Source organism: Salvelinus sp. IW2-2015, linkage group LG28, assembly GCF_002910315.2.
Source record: "Salvelinus sp. IW2-2015 linkage group LG28, ASM291031v2, whole genome shotgun sequence".
Lineage (NCBI taxonomy): Eukaryota > Metazoa > Chordata > Actinopteri > Salmoniformes > Salmonidae > Salvelinus > Salvelinus sp. IW2-2015.
Window position 1 is genome coordinate 32,017,645 of NC_036868.1, and position 19,721 is coordinate 32,037,365.

At 45.2% G+C, this 19,721-nt stretch overlaps 1 protein-coding gene across 1 annotated transcript in view; it reads left to right on the forward strand.

Annotated features, from left to right (window-relative positions):
* LOC111954143 (leucine-rich repeat and fibronectin type-III domain-containing protein 2) overlaps positions 1-19,721 on the forward strand; it is a 96,369-nt gene that overhangs the window by 69,151 nt on the left and 7,497 nt on the right. Inside the window, exon 4 of the mRNA XM_023973643.2 lies at positions 2,728-4,124. Coding sequence (XP_023829411.1) covers positions 2,749-4,124 — 1,376 coding nt within the window. The 5' untranslated portion in view covers positions 2,728-2,748. The remainder of the gene's footprint in view (positions 1-2,727; positions 4,125-19,721) is intronic.

The window sequence follows — 19,721 nt, forward strand, 5'->3', positions numbered from 1 at the left end:
ATTAATGGCTCTGTCATAAATGCGGTGTGTTTTAGACAAATTGTACATGTGTTGCGGAACTGTTTAGACAACCTAAGCTTGCACAATTGTTCTGTATCCTGACTAGGTGTGTGCATTAGCGTGAAAGTAGCACAGGCGGGTCGTTGATGTTTAAGTTGGTGACAAACAAATTATACTACGAAAATGAAACTACAAAAGGGCATGTCAAACGAAAGATACCAAATCAAAAGCCCCGCGGGTCGGGAGATCACACTCATTCAGCTGATTAGCTCGGTAATTCCCTCCACCTGTGCACACCACAGACTTGTTATGCATACCGACGGCTCCTTACCTGGTCCCAGCTGCCACTGCCCCCTATAGGTGGGATGCATTTTACCTTTATTTCAACAGGGAGTCAGTCCCATTGAGACCAAGGTCTCTTTCGCAAGGGAGCCCTGCATGCACACAATTTACTAAATATAATAGAATACAAATATAATTACAAACACACTCAAGAAAAACAATGATCGTCACTCAAAGAGGTCTTCAATTAACCTTGTGGACTGTTCAAAAGACACCATCAACTCTGAAGATTGTACCATATGGGTTGCTAAGAAATGTAAAGCCGATTTTCCAGAGTTACTCATCCATGAGATTGGGTATGGTAACTCGTACTTCAGGCAGCAGGGTAGCCTAGTGGTTAGAGCGTTAGAGCGTTGGACTAGCAACCGAAAGGTTGCAAGTTCGAATCCCCGAGCTGACAAGGTACAGATCTGTCGTTCTGCCCCTGAACAAGGCAGTTAACAAGGCAGGAACCCATCTAGTTCCTAGGCCGTCATTGAAAATAAGAATTTCTTCTTAACTGACTTGCCTAGTTAAATAAATAAGGTTATTAGTGATGTGTATTATGGTAGTGTGCTACCACACTTACTGTACCAACATAACACATCGGGAGCTTGGGACTATAACTTTCTATTTTCAATGATGATTCTGAGATAATTGGTATTACATTTCAGAACCCTCATCGGTTTAACTGGTGTCAGCTATTTTTATATTGCATTCTTTTGAACTTAACATGATTTGGGGTATTTAGAGTACGATATACACCCCCCCAACCCCCCCAACCCCTCTCTTCTCCACTCTTCTGGGAAGGCTTTCCACTAGATGTTGGAATATTGCAGGGATTTTCTTCCATTCAGCCACAAGACATTAGTGAGGTCGGTCACTGATGTTGGGTGATTAGGCCTGGCTCGCAGTCGACAACCCAATTCATCAGAAAGGTGTTCGATGGGGTTGAGCTAAGGGATCTGTGCAAGCCAGTCAAGTTCTTCCACACCGATCTCGATTTCTGTATGGACCTCGCTTTGTGCACTGGGGTATTGTCATGCTGAAAAAGGACAAGGCTTTCCCCAAACTGTTGCCACAAAGTTGGAAGCACAGAATCCTCTAGAATGTCATTGTGTGCTGTAACGTTAAGATTTCCCTTCACTGGAACTAAGGGGCCTAGCCCGAACCATGACAAATAGCCCCAGACCATTATTCCTCCTCTACCAAACTTTACAGTTGGCGCTATGCATTGGGGCATCCGCCAAACCCAGATTCGTCTGTCGGACTGCCAAATGGTGAAGCGTGATTCATCACTCCAGAGAACTTGTTTCCGCTGCTCCAGAATCCAATGGCGGACGAGCTTTTCACCACGACGCTTGGCATTGCGTGTGGTTATTGTGTGTGGTTATTGTGCTGACATTGCTTCCAGAGGTGCTTTGGAACTCGGTAGTGAGTGTTACAACTGAGGACAGAATATTTACGCTCTACACACCTCAGCACTTGGCGGCCTCATTCTGTGAGCTTGTGTGGCCTACCACTTCCCAGCTGAGCCGTTGTTGCTCCTAAACATGTACACTTACCAATAACAGCATTTACAGTTAACCGGGGCAGCTCTAGCAGAGCAGAAATTTGACTTGTTGGAAAGGTGGCATCATATGACAGTGGAACGTTGAATGTCGCTGAGCTCTTCAGTAAGGCTATTCTACTGCCAATGTGTGTCTATGGAGATGGCTGTGTGCTCGGTTTTATACACCTGTCAGCAACAGGTGTGGCTGAAATAGCCAAATCTACTCATTTAAAGGGGTGTCCACATACTTGTTTTATATGGTGTAGGTGGAGAACATTGAACAGAACAAAGTTATAACTTAATTTTGACAAAAATGCAAATAGAACATGGTAAATATAAATCTTTTGATGTCTCACTGGAGCAACACTTGGTTATATCTGCCTCTATGCATGACTGTCTACGACTAGCTGTTAGTAGATAAGTGACTTAATATTGTTTTTTAAATGATTAATTAGGATTCACAGATTTATTGTAAAGATCCCCCCCCCCCCCCCCCCCCCCCACACACACACACACACATCCACACAAACGTACACACACACATCCACCCACATACATTCCTATCCGGCCATAAACAACAGATCAAATCTAGTTCTAATCCATGTGGATTTGATGGCAGCTGTTGAGTTTGATCAAAATGCAGTCCAATCAATACACATCAAGATTACCCAGGGAGCCTGTCAACAACAGGCCCCAAAACCCCATTGCTCTAGGCAGAGACCCGCATAGATAGTTTACAGCAGCATGAGCTCATGATTGTCTGCCACAGCAATAGTGAAATGAGAAGTGCCAGCTATGAAATAACTAATCGTGTCTTCTTTTTTTCTCTTCACTCTCTCTCTCTGTGTGTGTAGGTTCCTTTGTGTGACTCTACCATGGACCACATCCTCTGTTGCCTGCTGGTCCTGGGAACCGCAGTGATGATGGCCCATGCATGCCCTAAGTACTGTGTCTGCCAGAACCTATCCGAGTCCCTGGGGACCCTGTGCCCCTCCAAAGGCCTTCTCTTCGTCCCGTTGGACCTCGACCGGCGCACTGTGGAGCTCCGGCTGGGTGGCAACTACATCCTCCGCATCACCCAGCAGGACTTTGCCAACATGACCGACCTGGTGGACCTGACACTCAGCCGCAACACCATCAGCTACATCCAGCCTTTCTCCTTCGGCGACCTGGAGACCCTGCGTTCCTTACACCTGGACAACAACCGCCTCATGGAGCTGGGTCCAGAGGATCTCAGGGGCCTGGTTAACCTGCAGCACCTCATCGTCAACAACAACCAGCTGGGACGCATCTCAGACAGGACCTTCGAAGACCTGGCCCCCTCCCTGGAGGATCTGGATCTGTCCTACAACAACCTGAGGAGCCTGCCCTGGGACTCAGTCAAGCAGATGGTCTCCCTCCACCAGTTGAGTCTTGATCATAACCTCCTGGACTTTATCCCTGAGGGGACCTTTACTGATCTAGAAAGGTTGGCTCGCCTGGATCTCACCTCCAACCGGCTGCAGAAGCTGCCCCCGGACCCCATCTTCGCCAGGGCACAGGATTTGGTGCTGTTGACCACGCCCTACACCCCTCAGCTGTCCCTTAGCATCGGGGGAAACCCCCTGCACTGTAACTGCGAGGTGCTGTGGTTGCGGCGGCTGGAGAGGGACGACGACCTGGAGACCTGCGCTTCCCCTCCCAGCCTGAAGGGGCGCTACTTCTGGTATGTGAGTGAGGAGGAGTTTGTGTGTGAGGCGCCACTCATCACTCAGCACACCCACAGGATGCTGGTGCTGGAGGGCCAGACGGCCAGCCTGAGGTGCGAGGCTGTTGGAGACCCCACCCCTACCATCCACTGGATGGCCCCCGATGACCGTCTCCTTGGCAACTCATCCCGTACCGCCGTCTACCGCAACGGCACCCTGGAAATCCTCATTACCACCTCCAAGGACTACGGTACCTTCACCTGCATCGCTGCCAACGTGGCTGGAGAGTCCACCGCCTCTGTGGAGCTGTCAATCATCCAGCTGCCCCACCTTAGCAACGGCACCAGTCAAGCCTCGCAGCCCAAGTCCCGCCTCTCAGACATCACAGGCACCACCAGGATCAGCAAGGGGGTTCCTAAGAGCCCGCCTGAGAAAGTGGTCACTGTGTCAGAGGTGACGGCCATTTCAGCTCTGGTTAAGTGGACAGTCAGCAAGGCAGCGCCCAAGGTGAAAATGTTTCAGCTCCAGTACAACTGTTCGGACGACGAAGTCCTCATCTACAGGTAACAAATGCAGACTTTTTTAAACGTTTCATTCATTTTCAGATGAGAAGGTACACCGATAGCTTTGATCTATGAGGTAACAAAATAACAAGTTGTGATATATTGTATGGAGGAGACACTCAATACAAGTGTTGTTTTAACCCTCCAGGTGACTTGTTTTGTCTCTCAGCTTTCAGGAAAGATAGATGGATTGTGCCAAACAGTAAACAATGCCTTTTACACTAGACAAAATGCACAGCATCAACAACACTGCTACATGTACAGAACTTTCAGCCTTTCAAACCGAGTTGTCCTAATATAATCGAGCTAATATAGCTCGATCCTAAGTGATCCATCCATCACCCATTGCTTTTGTCTGTCCGTTGAATTGTTCGACAGCGAAACAACTCACTCTCCAATTTTACACGGCCTTTTTTCGCTAAGCGCTGCGTGGCGTTCGGCTCGCTTATGCTTAGTAGGCCATAAGCAAGAGAATTCCATCCCTAAAATCAATGGGGGGGATATTCTGTCAATCCAGAGCTATTTGATGAGGCTGAAAATGTATTACTGGAAGCTGATACATTGTAAAGTAGCACATCTCCAAACGACTGTGAAACCAGCCAGAAAGGAAATCCAATTACTTAATGCCATTTAAATCAGTTACTCTGTTAAAACCTTGAGAAAGTCAGATCATTTCAGCTGGAGCCTCGAGAGACGTATCCCTTTCGTTATATATTCTATTTTATTTCTCTGTTATCCGTTTTTTCAGTCATTGCCACTACAGTTCGTTATTATAGCGTTTTAGTTTAGAACATTAATTGTTTCAGTAGAATTGATGATTAAAATTATAGTGTAAATCTTGCAACCTATTGTCAGTGTAATAAAACATTTTTCGAATAGGAGGGAATGGCAGCCGTTTTCCGAGCTCCTGACCAATTGTGCTATTTTGGGTCTTTTTTTGCGCTGATCTTAACTTTTTTCGTACATCATGTTTCCGCCATCTTTTCCTATGCTTCTGGACATCAGAACAGCGATCACTAACCTCGATTTGGACGAGGACTTCTACTTCAATGAGTAGGAGGCGAAAGACATAGTGATTATCCTGGACGAGGCCCTAATCCCTGACACTCGAAGGACGTGAAGACGGCTCTATAGATGCCGGCGCATGGGCACCCTGGTGAGAATACGGCGGAGAATTTAAAAAATGCCTCTACATTCTCTGTTCTATTGGCAAATGTGCAATCGCTGGAGAATAAACTGGACAAGCACCGTTCGGACATTAAGAAATGTAATATCCTATGCTTCTCGGAGTCTTGGCTAAACATGGACATGGATACTATACATCTAGCTGGCTTTTCTATGTATCGGCAGGACAGAATGGCAGAGTCCGGTAAGATCAGGAGGTGATGTGCGTGTCTCTTTGTAAACAACTGCTGGTGCGCAATCTCTAATATTAAGGATGTCTCGAGGTTCTGCTCGCCTGAGATACGATGCGTCCTGATAAGCTGTAGACGATACTATTTACCAAGAGAGCTTTCATCTTTCACAAACTGATGCTGGCATTAAGACCACACTCAACAAGCTGTATACGGCCATATGCAAACAAGAAAACGCTCATCCAGAGGCGGAGCTCCTAGTGGCCGGTGATTTTAATGCAAGAAATCTGAAATCTGTTTTTATCAAGTATGAAGGTAAGACCCAGATGCAGAACACGTCGAATAAACAGTAGTTTAATATTCCAACAGGGTCAGGCAATAGACAGGTCAAGGCAGGCAGGGGTCAGTAAACCAGAGGTGGGGCAACGGTACCGGGCGGCAGGCAGGCTCAGGGTCAGGCAATAGACAGGTCAAGGCAGGCAGGGGTCAGTAAACCAGAGGTGGGGCAACGTTACCGGGCGGCAGGCAGGCTCAGGGTCAGGCAATAGACAGGTCAAGGCAGGCAGGGGTCAGTAAACCAGAGGTGGGGCAACGGTACCGGGTGGCAGGCAGGCTCAGGGTCAGGCAATAGACAGGTCAAGGCAGACAGGGGTCAGTAAACCAGAGGTGGGGCAACGGTACCGGGTGGCAGGCAGGCTCAGTGTCAGGGTAAGGCAGAGATCGGTAATCCAGAGGGGGGCAAAGGTACAGGTCGGCAGGCAGGCTCAGGATCAGGGGCAGGCAGAGTGGTCAGGCAGGCGGGCTCAGAGTCAGGACAGGCAAGGGTCAAAACCAGGAGGGCGAGAAAAAGAGAGACTGGAGAAAGCAGGAGCTGAGACACAAAACGCTGGTTGACTTGAACAAACAAGATGAACTGGCAACAGACAAACAGAGAACACAGGTATAAATATACAGGGGATAATGGGGAAGATGGGCAACACATGGAGGGGGGTGGAGACAATCACAAAGACAGGTGAAACAAATCAGGGTGTGACAGTTTTACCCCATTTCTACCAGCATGTCACCTGTGCAACTAGATGGACAAAAACTCTAGATCACCTTTAACCCACTCACAGAGATGCATCCAAAGCTCTCCCCCACCCTCCATTCAGCAAATTGGRCCATAACTCTATATTCCTGATTCCTGCTTATAAGCAAAAACTCAAACAGGAAGTACCAGTGACACACTCAATACGGAAGTGGTCTAATGAAGCGGACGCTAAGATACAGGACTTATCCGATGCCATTGAGGAGTTTACCACAAGTCACTGGCTTCATTAATAAGTGCATCGACAACGTTATCTCCACWGTGACCATACATACATATCCCAAAAAAGAAATCCATGGATTACGGGCAACATCCGCAGTGAGCTAAAGGCTAGAGCTACCGCTTTCAAGAACCAGGACACTAATCCGGATGCTTATAAGATATCCCTCTACGCCCTCCGACGAACCGTCAAACAGGCAAAGCATCAATACAGGACTGAGATCGAATCCTACTACACCGGCTCTGACACTTGTCGGATGTGGCAAGGCTTGCAAACTATCACGGATTACAAAGTGAATCCCAGCCAAGAGCTGCCCAGCGAGCCTACAAGACGAGCTAAATGCCTTCTATGCTCGCTTCGAGGCAAGCAACATTGAACCATGTATGAGAGCACCAGCTGTTCCAGATGACTGTATGATACATAGCCGATGTGAGTAAGACCTTTAAACAGGTTAACATTCACAAGGACGCAGGGCCAGATCGATGACCAGGATGTGTCTTCACTGACATTTTTAACCTCTCTATGACCCAGTCTGTACCTACATGTTTCAAGCAAACAACAATAGTCCCTGTGCATCAGAAAGCCAAGGTAACATGTCTAAAGGACTACCGCCCCGTAGCACTCACATCTGTAGCCATGAAATGCTTTGAAAGTCTGGTCATGACTCACATCAACACAATCATCCCAGAAACCCTGGACCAACTGCAATTCGCATACCGCCCCAACAGATTCCCAGGTGATGCAATCTCTATTGCACTGCCCTTTCCCACTTGGACAAAAGGAACACCCATGTGAGAATGCTGTTTATTGACTACAACTCATCATTCAACACCATAGTGCCCTTCAAGCTCATCAATAAGCTAAGAAACCTGGGACTGAACACTTCCCTCTGCAACTGGATCCTGGACTTCCTGATGGGCCGTCCCCAGGTGGTGAGGGTAGGCAACAACACATCTGTCACGCTGACTCTCAACATGGGGGCCCCACAGGGGTGTGTGCTCAGTCCCCTCCTGTACTTCCTGTTCACCCACGACTGTGTGGCCGTGCACGACTGCAAATGTTTGCAAATGACACGATGGTGGTAGGCCTGATCACCGATGATGATGAGACAGCCTATAGGGAGTAGGTCAGAGACCTGTCAGTGTGGTACCAGGACAACAACCTCTCCCTCAACGCGGGCAAGACAAAGGAGCTTATTGTGGACGACAGGAAACGGAGGGCTGAACACACCACAATTCACATTGACGRGGCTGTAGTGGAGTGGGTCAAGAGCTTCAAGTTCCTCACTGTCCACATCACTAAGGACCTATCATGGTCTAAACACACCAGCACAGTTGTGAAGAGGGCATGACAACGCCTCATCCCCCTCAGGAGGCTGAACTGATTTGGCATGGGCCCTCMRATCCACAAAAAGTTCTACAGCTGCAACATTGAGAGCATTTTGACTGGCTGCATCATCACTTGGCATGGCAACTGCTCGGCATCCAACTGCAAGGCGCTACAGAGGGTAATGTGTATGGCCCAGTACATCAATGGGGCCGAACTCCCTGCCATCCAGGACCTATATATTAAGTCGTTTCAGATGATGACCTTAAAAATTGTCAAAGACTCTAGCCACCCAAGTCATAGACTGTTCTTTCTGCTACCACTCGGCAAGCAATACCGGAGCGCCAAAGTCTGGGACCAAAAGCACCTGAACAGCTTCTACCCCCAAGCCATAAGACTGCTGAACAGTTAATCAAAATATAGCTTTATCTTAATTGTTTTACACATACTCCTTTGCACTGGCTGTATGCACACTCACGAGACTCTCCCCACACACTGACACATACTACACTGACACACCAACACACACACACATACACTACATACACTCACAGACACAAAACACACACAGATGCATATTGACACCACACACACACTCACACATAGACACATTTTCACACTTCACATACACTACCGTTCAAAGGTTTGGGATCACTTAGAAATGTCCTTGTTTTTGAAAGAAAAGCACATTTTTKGTCCATTAAAATAACATCAAATTGATCAGAAATACAGTGTAGACATAGTTAATGTTGTAAATTACTATTGTAGATGGAAAKAGTTGCAAAGAAAAAGCCATATCTCAGACTGGMCAATAAAAATAAAAGATTAAGATGGGCAAAAGAACACAAACACTGGACAGAGGAACTCTGCCTAGAAGGCCTCATCCCGGAGTCGCCTCTTCACTGTTGATGTTGAGACTGGTGTTTGCGGGTACTATTTAATGAAGCTGCCAGTTGAGGACTTGTGAGGTATCTGTTTCTCAAACTAGACAATGTACTTGTCCTCTTGCTCAGTTGTGCACCGGGGCCTCKCTCTCCTCTTTCTATTCTGGTTAGAGCCAGTTTGCACTGTTCTGTGAAGGGAGTAGTACACAGCGTTGTACGAGATCTTCAGTTTCTTGGCAATTTCTCACATGGAATAGCCTTCATTTCTGAGAACAAGAAATATCACTGAAGAGTTTCAGAAGAAAGGTCTTTGTTTCTGGCCATTGTGAGCCTGTAATCAAACCCACAAATGCTGATGCTCCAGATACTCAACTAGTCTAAAGAAGGACAGTTGTATTGCTTCTTTAATCTGAACAACAGTTTTCAGCTGTGATAACATAATTGCAAAAGGGTTTTCTAATGATCAATTAGCCTTTAAAAATTATGAACTTGGATTAGCTAACACAATGTGCCATTGGAACACAGGAGTGATGGTTGCTGATAATGGTCCTCTGTACCCCTATGTAGATATTCCATAAAAAATCAGCTGTTTCCAGCAACAATAGTCATTTACAACATTAACAATGTCTACACTGTATTTCTGATCAATTTAATGGACAAAAAATTTGCTTTTCTTTCAAAAACAAAGACATTTCTAAGTGACCCCAWACTTTTGAATGGCAGCGTACATTGCTGCTGCTCTGTTTATTATATATTGCCTAGTCACTTGTATCCCTACCCACATGCACATACTGAATTACCTCAGATACCTCAACTACCTCATACTCCGGCACATTGAATCAGTACTGGTATTCATTGTCTACTTTTGAACTCTGCATTTTTTGGGAATGGGCTCATAAGTAAGCGTTTCCCTGTAAAGTCTACACCTGTTATATTCRGCGCATTTGACCAATAATATTTGATTTGATTTTGATAACAGCAAGTGACAAAAACAGTCCTTCTTACTCTTCAACACAAATCTCTGACACTCAAAATAATACATGTTTTCACGTTTCCCTGCCAAACCTAAATCGTCAAGGGTAAAATATGTAGAATTGACAAAGGGCTTGGAAGAGAATCAAACAGTATACTGATTTACCATATGGTTAGGGAAAGATAGAAATAATATGCTGTATACCCAGAGGATGWATCGTCATGAATATGTTAAGGGCCTTATGTTTATCCATCAGGATTTTAGAGGCAGAGATAGCAGCCAAGGAAGGTGCTATACACTCTTAGGCAAAAAGGTGCTATCTAGAACCTAAAAGGGTTCCATAGGAGAACCCTTTGAAGAACCTYGTTGGTTCCAGATAGAACCAAAAATAGTTCTCCCTGGAACCAAAAAGGGTTCTCCTATGGGGACAGCCAAAGAACCCTTTWGGAACCCTTTTYTCTAAGAGTGTATATGGACATAGTAATGGAAGTTATGTGTCAGACGGGGACATTCAGTGATATTTCAGTTGAATTGCAATGAGGCCCCCCCATATAATGGTTGGATTGTCGCATGCCATGTGATTTAATGCCTATGCTTGGAGATGCTCCTCGGCTTGGAGATGTGCTTCAGAAAGGATAGCAAGCTCCTGGGGCCACTATTATTGGCTATTAGCTGGAGTTGAAGAGAGTGGTGTGGATCCACGCTCCACTGCTCACGTATCACAAAGAAACATGCTACTTTGATTAGCACTCTCTGTGAGAAACGGTTAATGTGCCTCATGCCATATAGTACTCAACATCATGTAATGTCAAGATAATTGTCTCCACTCTTTTTACTGTATGTTATGTAAGCATTAGCCCATAGTACACACAGAAAAGGGGTTCTTGCCCATCTAGAGCCTTTCCCTGAACCCATTTTATAGTTCTGTTTGTTGAAGTTGAACCTATCCTTAGGCCAAGACATTAATACTTGAGAATGTGGTCTTTTAAAATGTGTCCGATTTGGGTACGAGTGAACGGATGACTTCCTGTGTTAGTCATAAYGTAATGAAATATTCAGGCAGATCATGAGGTTTAGAGTTTTTTCAAGGGAGGGAGATGGGATCTGCATTWGCATTTTAATGGTGCATTTCAGACAGAAATCAGAGGTAGAGATGGATACATTCGTCTTTTTAACAGTTCTGATGAATACCTTCCTAACGAATGACTGCTGGCTAAGGACGCCGCTGATACATTGCAGCGTTTACTTTTTCGTTCTTTACTTTAATTTCTGTTTGATCTTGCTTTGGAATTTAGCATTTTTACCGGCGTCTTGGTTTTGTCTTTGCCCAACGTTTTTCATTCAGCTTTTCCCTTTGGACGTTTTTATCTGCTCCACCACGAGTCTGGTAAGGTTTAACGCGTCCTCTCCTACTCAACCTCCTTACGATCTGGGCCCTGTCTGCCCTGGCCTGTGTCCCACTGTCTGGCACAGGTACCCTAGCGTTCCTCCCCTTCTCCCTTCCTCCTCTCTCTCTCTCTCTCTCTCTCCTCTCTCTCTCTCTCTCCTCTTCTCTTCCTCTCTCTCTCTCTCTCTCTCTCTCTTCTCTCTCTCTCTCTCTCTCTCTCTCTCTCTCTCTCTCTCTCTCTCTCCTCTCTCTCTCTCTCATCTCTCTCTCTCTCTTCTCTCTCTCTCTCTCTCTCTCTCTCTCTCTCTCTCTCTCTCTCTCTCTTCTCTCCTCTCTCTCTCTCTCTCTCTCTCTCTCTTCTCTCTCTCTCTCTCTCTCTCATCGAGTCACATGACGTACATACACACACACCACAGATTTTGACTGATCTAATTTATGTTGGCTAATTAACTTGTGAATCTTATTATTTGAGCTTTACTCAGCAACAAAATCCAATACTTTTTTCTCTGCCCTTAACCTTGCTCTAAAACACCTCCAAAACAAGGCGAACTGCAGGCTAAGGTTAAATCTAGCTTGGTTTCCTCTATCGTAATCGCTCCTCTTTCACCCCAGCTGCCAAACTAACCCTGATTCAGATGGCCATCCTACCGATGCTAGATTACAGAGACGTAATTTATAGATTGGCAGGTAAGGATGCTCTCGAGCGGCTAGATGTTCTTTACCATTCGGCCATCAGATTTGCCACCAATGCTCCTTATAGGACACATCACTGCACTCTATATCAAATCAAATCTATTTAGAAAGCCCTTTTTACATCAGCTGATGTCACAMAGTRCTTATACAGAAACTCAGCCTAAAACCCCAAACAGCAAGCAATGCAGAKGTWGAAGCACTTTATACTCCTCTGTAAACTTGCCATCTTTGTATACTCGGCACAAGACCAACTGGTTGATGCTTATTTATACAACCCTATTAGGCCTCACTCCCCCTATTTGAGATGCCTACTGCAACCCTTCATCCTCCACATACAATACCCGTTCTGCCAGTCACATTCTGTTAAAGGTTCCCAAAGCACATACGTCCCTGGGTCGCTCCTCTTTTCAGTTCGCTGCAGCTAGCGACTGGAACGAGCTGCAAAAAACACTCAAACTGGCCAGTTTTATCTCTGTCTCTATATTCAAAGACTCAATCATGGACACTATAACTGACACTTGTGGCTGCTTCGAGTGATGTATTGTCATCTCTACCTTTTTGCCCTTCATGCTGTTGTCTGTGCCTAACAATGTTTGTACCATGTTTGTGCTGCTGCCATGTTGTGCTGCTGCCATGTTGTGTTGCTACGGTGTGTTGTCATGTTCTGTTGCTCCCATGCTGTGTTGTCATGTGTTGCTGCCATGTTGTGTTGTTGTATTAGGTYTCTCTTTATGTAGTGTAGTGGGGTCGTGATGTGTGTTTTATCCTACATGTATTTATTTTATTTTTCCCCATCCCTGCAGGAGGCCATTTCCCTCTTGGTAGACAGTCATTGTAAATAATAATTTGTTCTTAATTGTTCTAATTAAATAAAGGTTRAACAATTCAAATAAATCAAATTAACTTTGGATTTAGGGACTCCATTTGTGAACACTTTGTGTATTGCTGGGCTCATAGCAGGATTCTCTTACATTTGAATAGCCTGGGATTCCCGAGTGGCACAGCGGTCTAAGGCACAGCATCGCAGTGCTGAGTCGTYACTACAGACTCAGCTTTGATCCCAGGCTGTGTCACAGCCGGCCGTGACCGGGAGACCCATGAGGGGAGGGTTCGGCCGGCCGGGATGTCCTTGTCTCATCGTGCTCTAGCGACTCTTTGTGGCGGGCCGGGCGACTCCAAGCTGACTTCGGTTGTCAGTTGRATGGTGTTTCCTCCAACACATTGGTGCGGCTGGCTTCTGGGTTAAATGAGCAGTGTGTCGAGAAGCAGTGTGGCTTGGCAGGGTTGTGTTTCGGAGGACACATGGCTCTCGACCTTCGCCTCTCCCGGATCTACCAATTGGACACCACAAAGAAGGGGTGAAAAAATGTAAGATATGAATAGCCTAAGGGACCAGGGTCTGTAACGTAAAAAATATTTTCACATGACTCTCCCCTTGTACTTGAAACAAATGGCAGCACCCTCCCCCTTCATTGAATTAACCCAAAACATTGATTACCATCAAATTAGGCCTACCTCATTATTACAATCAGGCGGTGAAAATAAATCTGCTTTATAGTAGAGCATTGCATGCACGTATAGTTTTATTTGCGGGTCCCAAATTTAATTTTTTATAAATGCATATAATGCAATTCTAGTCATTTGAGTCAATTGGAGGTGTACCTGTGGATGTATTTCAAGGCCTACCTTCAAACTCAGTGCCTCTTTTCTTGACATCAAAAGAAGTCAGCCAAGACCTCAGAAAAAAATTGTAGACCTCCACAAGTCTGGTTCATCCTTGGGAGCAATTTCCAAACACCTGAAGGTACCACATTCATCTATACAAACAAGAGTACGCAAGTATAAACACCATGGGACCACGCAGCCGTCATACCGCTCGGGAAGGATACGCATTCTGTCTCCTAGAGATGAACGTACTTTGGTGCGAAAAGTGCAAATCCATCCCTGAACAACAGCAAAGGACCTTATGAAGATGCTGGAGGAAACAGGTACAAAAGTATCTATATCCACAGTAAAATTAGTCCTATATTGACATAACCTGAAAGGCCGCTCAGCAAGGAAGAAGCCACCACTCCAAAACTGACATAAAAAAGCCAGACTACGGTTTGCAACTGCACATGGGGACAAAGATCGTACTTTGTGGAGAAATGTCCTCTGGCCTGATGAAACAAAAATAGTACTGTTTGGCCATAATGACCATCGTTATGTTTGGAGGAAAAAGGGGGATGCTTGCAAGCCGAAGAACACCACCCCAACCGTGAAGCACGGGGGTGCACATCAATGTTGTGGGGGTGCTTTACTGCAGGAAGGACTGGTGCACTTCACAAAATAGATGGCATCATGAGGTAGGAAACTTATGTGGATTATTGAAGCAACATGTCAAGACATCAGTCAGGAAGTTAAAGCTTGCTCGCAAATGGCCAATGATCCCAAGCATACTTCCAAAGTTGTGGCAAAATGGCTTGAGGACAACAAAGTCAAGGTATTGGAGTGGCCATCACAAAGCCCTGACCTCAATCCTATAGAAAATGTGTGGGCAGAACTGAAAAAGTGTGTGCGAGCAAGGAGGCCTACAAACCTGACTCAGTTACACCAGCTCTGTCATGAGGAATGGGCCAATGAATAGTCAAAACGTAATGAAATTTTCAGGCAGATCATGAGGTTTAGAGTTTTTTCAAGGAGGGAGATGGGATCTGCATTTGCATTTTATGGTGCATTTCAGACAGAAATCAGAGGTAGAGATGGATACATTCGTCTTTTTAACAGTTATGACGAATACCTTCCTAACGAATGACTGCTGGCTTCACCCACCTTATTGTGGAAGCTTGTGGAATGCTACCCAAACGTTTGACCCAAGTTAAACAATTTAAAGGCAATGCTACCAAATACTAATTGAGTGTATGTAAACTTCTGACCCACTGGGAATGTGATGAAAGAAATTAAAGCTGAAATAAATCTTTCTCTCTACTATTATTGTGACATTTCAAAAAGTGGTGATCCTAACTGACTTGTAACAGAACAGTCGCTGTTTGCAAAGAATTAAATCTGAGACATCATATGATTGATTATAAGCATTGTAGCCTAATTTCAAAAGTTACCTTTCCACCCCAGACAGAGAACTTAAGCAAAAACAAAATATCCTTAACTGCTGGCTACTCTTCCTAGGCGTAACCCTACAAGAGAAGGTCACAAGTGCGTCCCTCAGAGCTGCCTGGGTTTAAATATCTTCTCTTTTAAAGAATGTGAATAGGCCTAGCTCAATTGATAGAGTCAGAATTGTAGGCCTATTAAATTACTTATTAAATTACTTGCCCAAAAAAAAATGAAAATGATTACTCGGCTAAAGAACTTCGTAGCTCAGCATCGTAGCTGAATTAAATTTCATAGACACAAACTAAAGACATCCCCATATGCATCAGACATCCCCATATGCATCATATGCATCAGAGTCGCGTCTGTCTTGTGCATTTTCCAGCTAATTTCTAGCATAAACCATTGCGGAGGAAAGCGTTGTTATAGACAGCTTTATATAATCAGAATTCAAATTCTTAAGCTTAAAAGGGGTATGCTTTTTGCCATTGTCTTTATCAAAAAGTAAACTATGGCATACCCTCACATAGGCCTACCCTCTCAATTTGAGCACTGGCTTTAACTTAACAGACCAAACCCTTCACGGACACAGGTACACTATATATACAATAGTATGTGGAAACCCCTTCAAATGAGTGGATTCKGCYATTTCAGCCACACCTGTTGATGACAGGTGTATAAAATAGAACACACAGCCATGCAATCTCCATAGACAAACATTAGCAATTGCATGACCATACTGAGTAGCTCAGTGACTTTCAATGTGGCACTGCCATAGGATTCCACCTTTCTAACAAGTCAGTTCATYAAATTTCTGCCCTGCTAGAGTGCGTAAAAATCGTCTGTCCTCGGTTGCAACACTCACTACCGAGTTCCAAACTGCCTCTGGAAGCAACGTCAGCCTAAGTACTGTTCGTCGGGAGCTTCATGAAATTGGTTTAYATGGCCGAGCAGCCACACACAGGACTAAGATCACCATGCGCAATGCCAAGSATGGGCTGGAGTGGTGTAAAGCTTGTAGCCATTGGACCCTGGAACAGTAGAAACACGTTCTCTGGAGTGATGAATCACGCTTCACCATCTGGCAGTCTGACGGACGAATCTGGGTTTGGCGGATGCTTCCTGCCCCAATGCATAGTGCCAACTGTAAAATTTGGTGGAGGAGGAATAATGGTCGGGGGCTGTTTTTCATGGTTCGGGCTAGGCCCCTTAGTTCCAGGGAAGGGACGTTTTAACGCTACAGCATACAATGACATTCTAGACGATTCTGTGCTTCCAACTTTGCACAGGGCCCTGACCTCAACCCCATCGAACACCTTTGGAATGAATTGGAACACCGGCTGTGAGCCAGGCCTAATCGCCCAACATCAGTGCCTAAYCTCCCTAATGCTATTGTGGCTGAATGTTAGCAAGTCCCCGCAGAGATGTTCCAACATCTAGGGGAAAGCCTTCCCAGAAGAGTGAAGGCTGTTATARCACCAAAGGGGGAGCAACTCCATTTTAATGCCCATTATTTTGGAATGAGATGTTCAACGAGCAGGTGTCCACTTTTGGTCATGTAGTGTAATTAATGAATGGTGACACTATGAGAGGAATTGGACAAAAAATGTATGGATAGCCTATAATTTAGTTTGTCAAACAGGTAGGCCTACATTGTATTTCTTAAATAGGAAGAAATAGGCTCCAATACAAAGTCCTCTAGTTGTTAGTTAATTTGAATTAAAATGAAGACTGCTGAAATGAATGACTAGAATTAGGATAATTTCAGCACCATGTGCTGTCCACCACCTGATTCTTGTGCCAGTGTGATGAATATGAGCCCTGAGCTGACGGTGGCAACCCATGTGGAGACTGTGGCACAGGCTGGTGATGTGGAAAGTACCAGAAACCCCTGATAGGGGAGGTGCATGCAAGCAGATGGTCAAAGTTGGCTAGGATAGAATAAATTATATATGAAAACCTGCAAAATTGTGAATGCAAACCAGGCAAAAAACGCACTACCCTACCCTATCCCCAATAAAAATCCACACAAACCTCCCCAAAGCAACAAAAAATGATATCCTATCACCCTATTTTTTTTTGTTGCATTCATCCATTATAGTTAGTATAGCTGGAAGTTTTATTGCAAGATATACACTCAAGGGTATGGACACTGGCGAGAGTCACGGCTCATTTAATCTCCCCGCTGCCGCTACAGTACAATACAGTACAGCAGCATCTCCCAAGAAATGCCCTAGCAGGGACTGCAGAGTCCATTAGGGATTTCTGCTTAGAAATGCATAATCAAATTTCCCAGCACCCTGATGTTTAGGCTAAATCAATGGAGCAAGAGACCCATTTGGCATGACCTTGTCTGTATTTGTCCAGAGAGAGGCCGCCTTAAGAAATCAATGAGAAGATTGAGCTATGCTTTGCAAACATGACTCACAGAGTTTCTAAACCCAGAGGTGCAACATCGCAAGGSTTCCGTGAATGCTTGCGAAACCGACCAAACAGACCCGGCCGGGGTTTGGGAAGTCAATAAGAGAAGTGAAAAATTCTTCCTTAGTTGTTCATTTTATAAAAAACTAAAGGCACAAACTAGATTCGAGCCATGGTGTTAAGTAGTTGAACTTGTTATTACTCCAACCTCGTGAAAGTGACAAACTGACACGTTTACATTTTCATCAAAAACAACTTTATATCGAAGGAGTGCCTTTGATTTGATGGCGTGCACATGCACAGTTCAGCGCGAGACAACCGTTAGACTCGATTATGTGTTTCTACGAATGAGATTAGATGGCCAAAAAAGAATTGYTTTAGCCTGAAATAATGATTTGTTTGTTTGTTTTTCGCTGGGTCTATTTCTTGCCAATGAGGAAGTGTGTTGAAAATGTAACTGACAATACTGTGGCTCCCCTCTCCTTTTCCTTCCCAGAAGCAATGTTTAAGGACTATCCCTCTCCCTCTCTTTCTGTGATTAATGTTATGGCCTCATGCTCTGTCCAAATTGCCTTTGCAGCCCACATTTTTTGTTTATCTCCCCATGATAAGCACCAACAGATGTTTTCCTTGAGTTCCACTTTGTTCTGTATTTCAATTCATCTGAATGAACCAGTCAACAAATATGTTTAAAATCAATCAGTCACGGACAGAGGAGAGAGCAGCGCACAGCAAAACGGGGCTATTCATCATGATAAATGTCTATTTGGGTGGGGGCAGGGTAGATGTCTGTTGAGTGGGGGGGTAGAAGCTATTGGCCAGTCTTAGTTTTTGCCATGATGCTCCTGCCTGTACTGCCCGCGTCCAAGTGATGGAAGTGGGGAGAACATGCCGTGGCTCTGGTGGCTGAGGTCCCTGATGATCTTCTTGGCCTTCCTGCGACACCTGGTGTTGTAGGTGTYCTGGAGAGCAGTCAGTGTGCGCCCAATGGTGCGTTCGACTGAGCGTACCTCCCTCTGTAGTGCCTTGCAGTCAGCGACAGAGGAGTTGCCATACCAGGCTGTGATGCAGCCCGACAGTATGTGTTGATGGTGCTCCTGTAGAATACTGTGAGGGCCCCTGGGGACAGGATTAGTTTCTTCAGCCTCCTGAGGTTTACCTTTTACTGCAGTGGGATAAATCAGGGTCACGCAGAGTGTTTCTTGGTAGTCTTAAACAAACCTACTGTGAAACAAATCAAATAAATTGTATTGGTCACATACACATATTTAGCAAATGTTATTGCGGGTGTAGCAAAATGCTTCTCTTCCTAGCTCCAACAGTGCTGTAGTATCTAACATTTCACAAAAATACACACAAATCTCAAGGTAAAATAACGGAATTAAGAAATATGTAAATATTAGGATGAGCAATGTCGAGTGGCATTGACTAGAATACATAATATATAATACTGTATATAAACTCAGCAAAAAAAGAAATTGCCTCACTGTCAACTGCGTTCATTTTCAGCAAACTTAACGTGTAAATATTTGTAAAAACATAAGATTCAACAACTGAGACATAAACTGAACGCGTTCCACAGACATGTGACTAACAGAAATKGAATAATGTGTCCCTGAACAAAGGGGGGRTTCAWATCAAAAGTAAAGATCAGTATCTGGTGTGGCCACCAGCTGCATTAAGTAGTGCAGTGCACTACTTCCTCCTCATGGACTGCACCAGATTTGCCAGTTCTTGGTGTGAGATGTTACCCCACTCTTCCACCAAGGCACCTGCAAGTTCCCGGACATTTCTGGGGGGAATGGCCCTAGCCCTCACCCAGGAAATCACGCACAGAACGAGCAGTATGGCTGGTGGCATTGTCATGCTGGAGGGTCATGTCAGGATGAGCCTGCAGGAAGGGTACCACATGAGGGAGGAGGATGTCTTCCCTGTAACGCACAGCGTTGAGATTGCCTGAAATGACAACAAGCTCAGTCCAATGATGCTGTGACACACCGCCCCTGACCAAGACGGGCCCTCCACCTCCAAATCGATCCCGCTCCAGAGTACAGGCCTCGGTGTAACGCTCATTCCTTCGACGATAAACGCGAATCCGASCATCAYCCCTGGAGAGACAAAACCGCGACTCGTCAGTGAAGAGCACTTTTTGCCAGTCCTG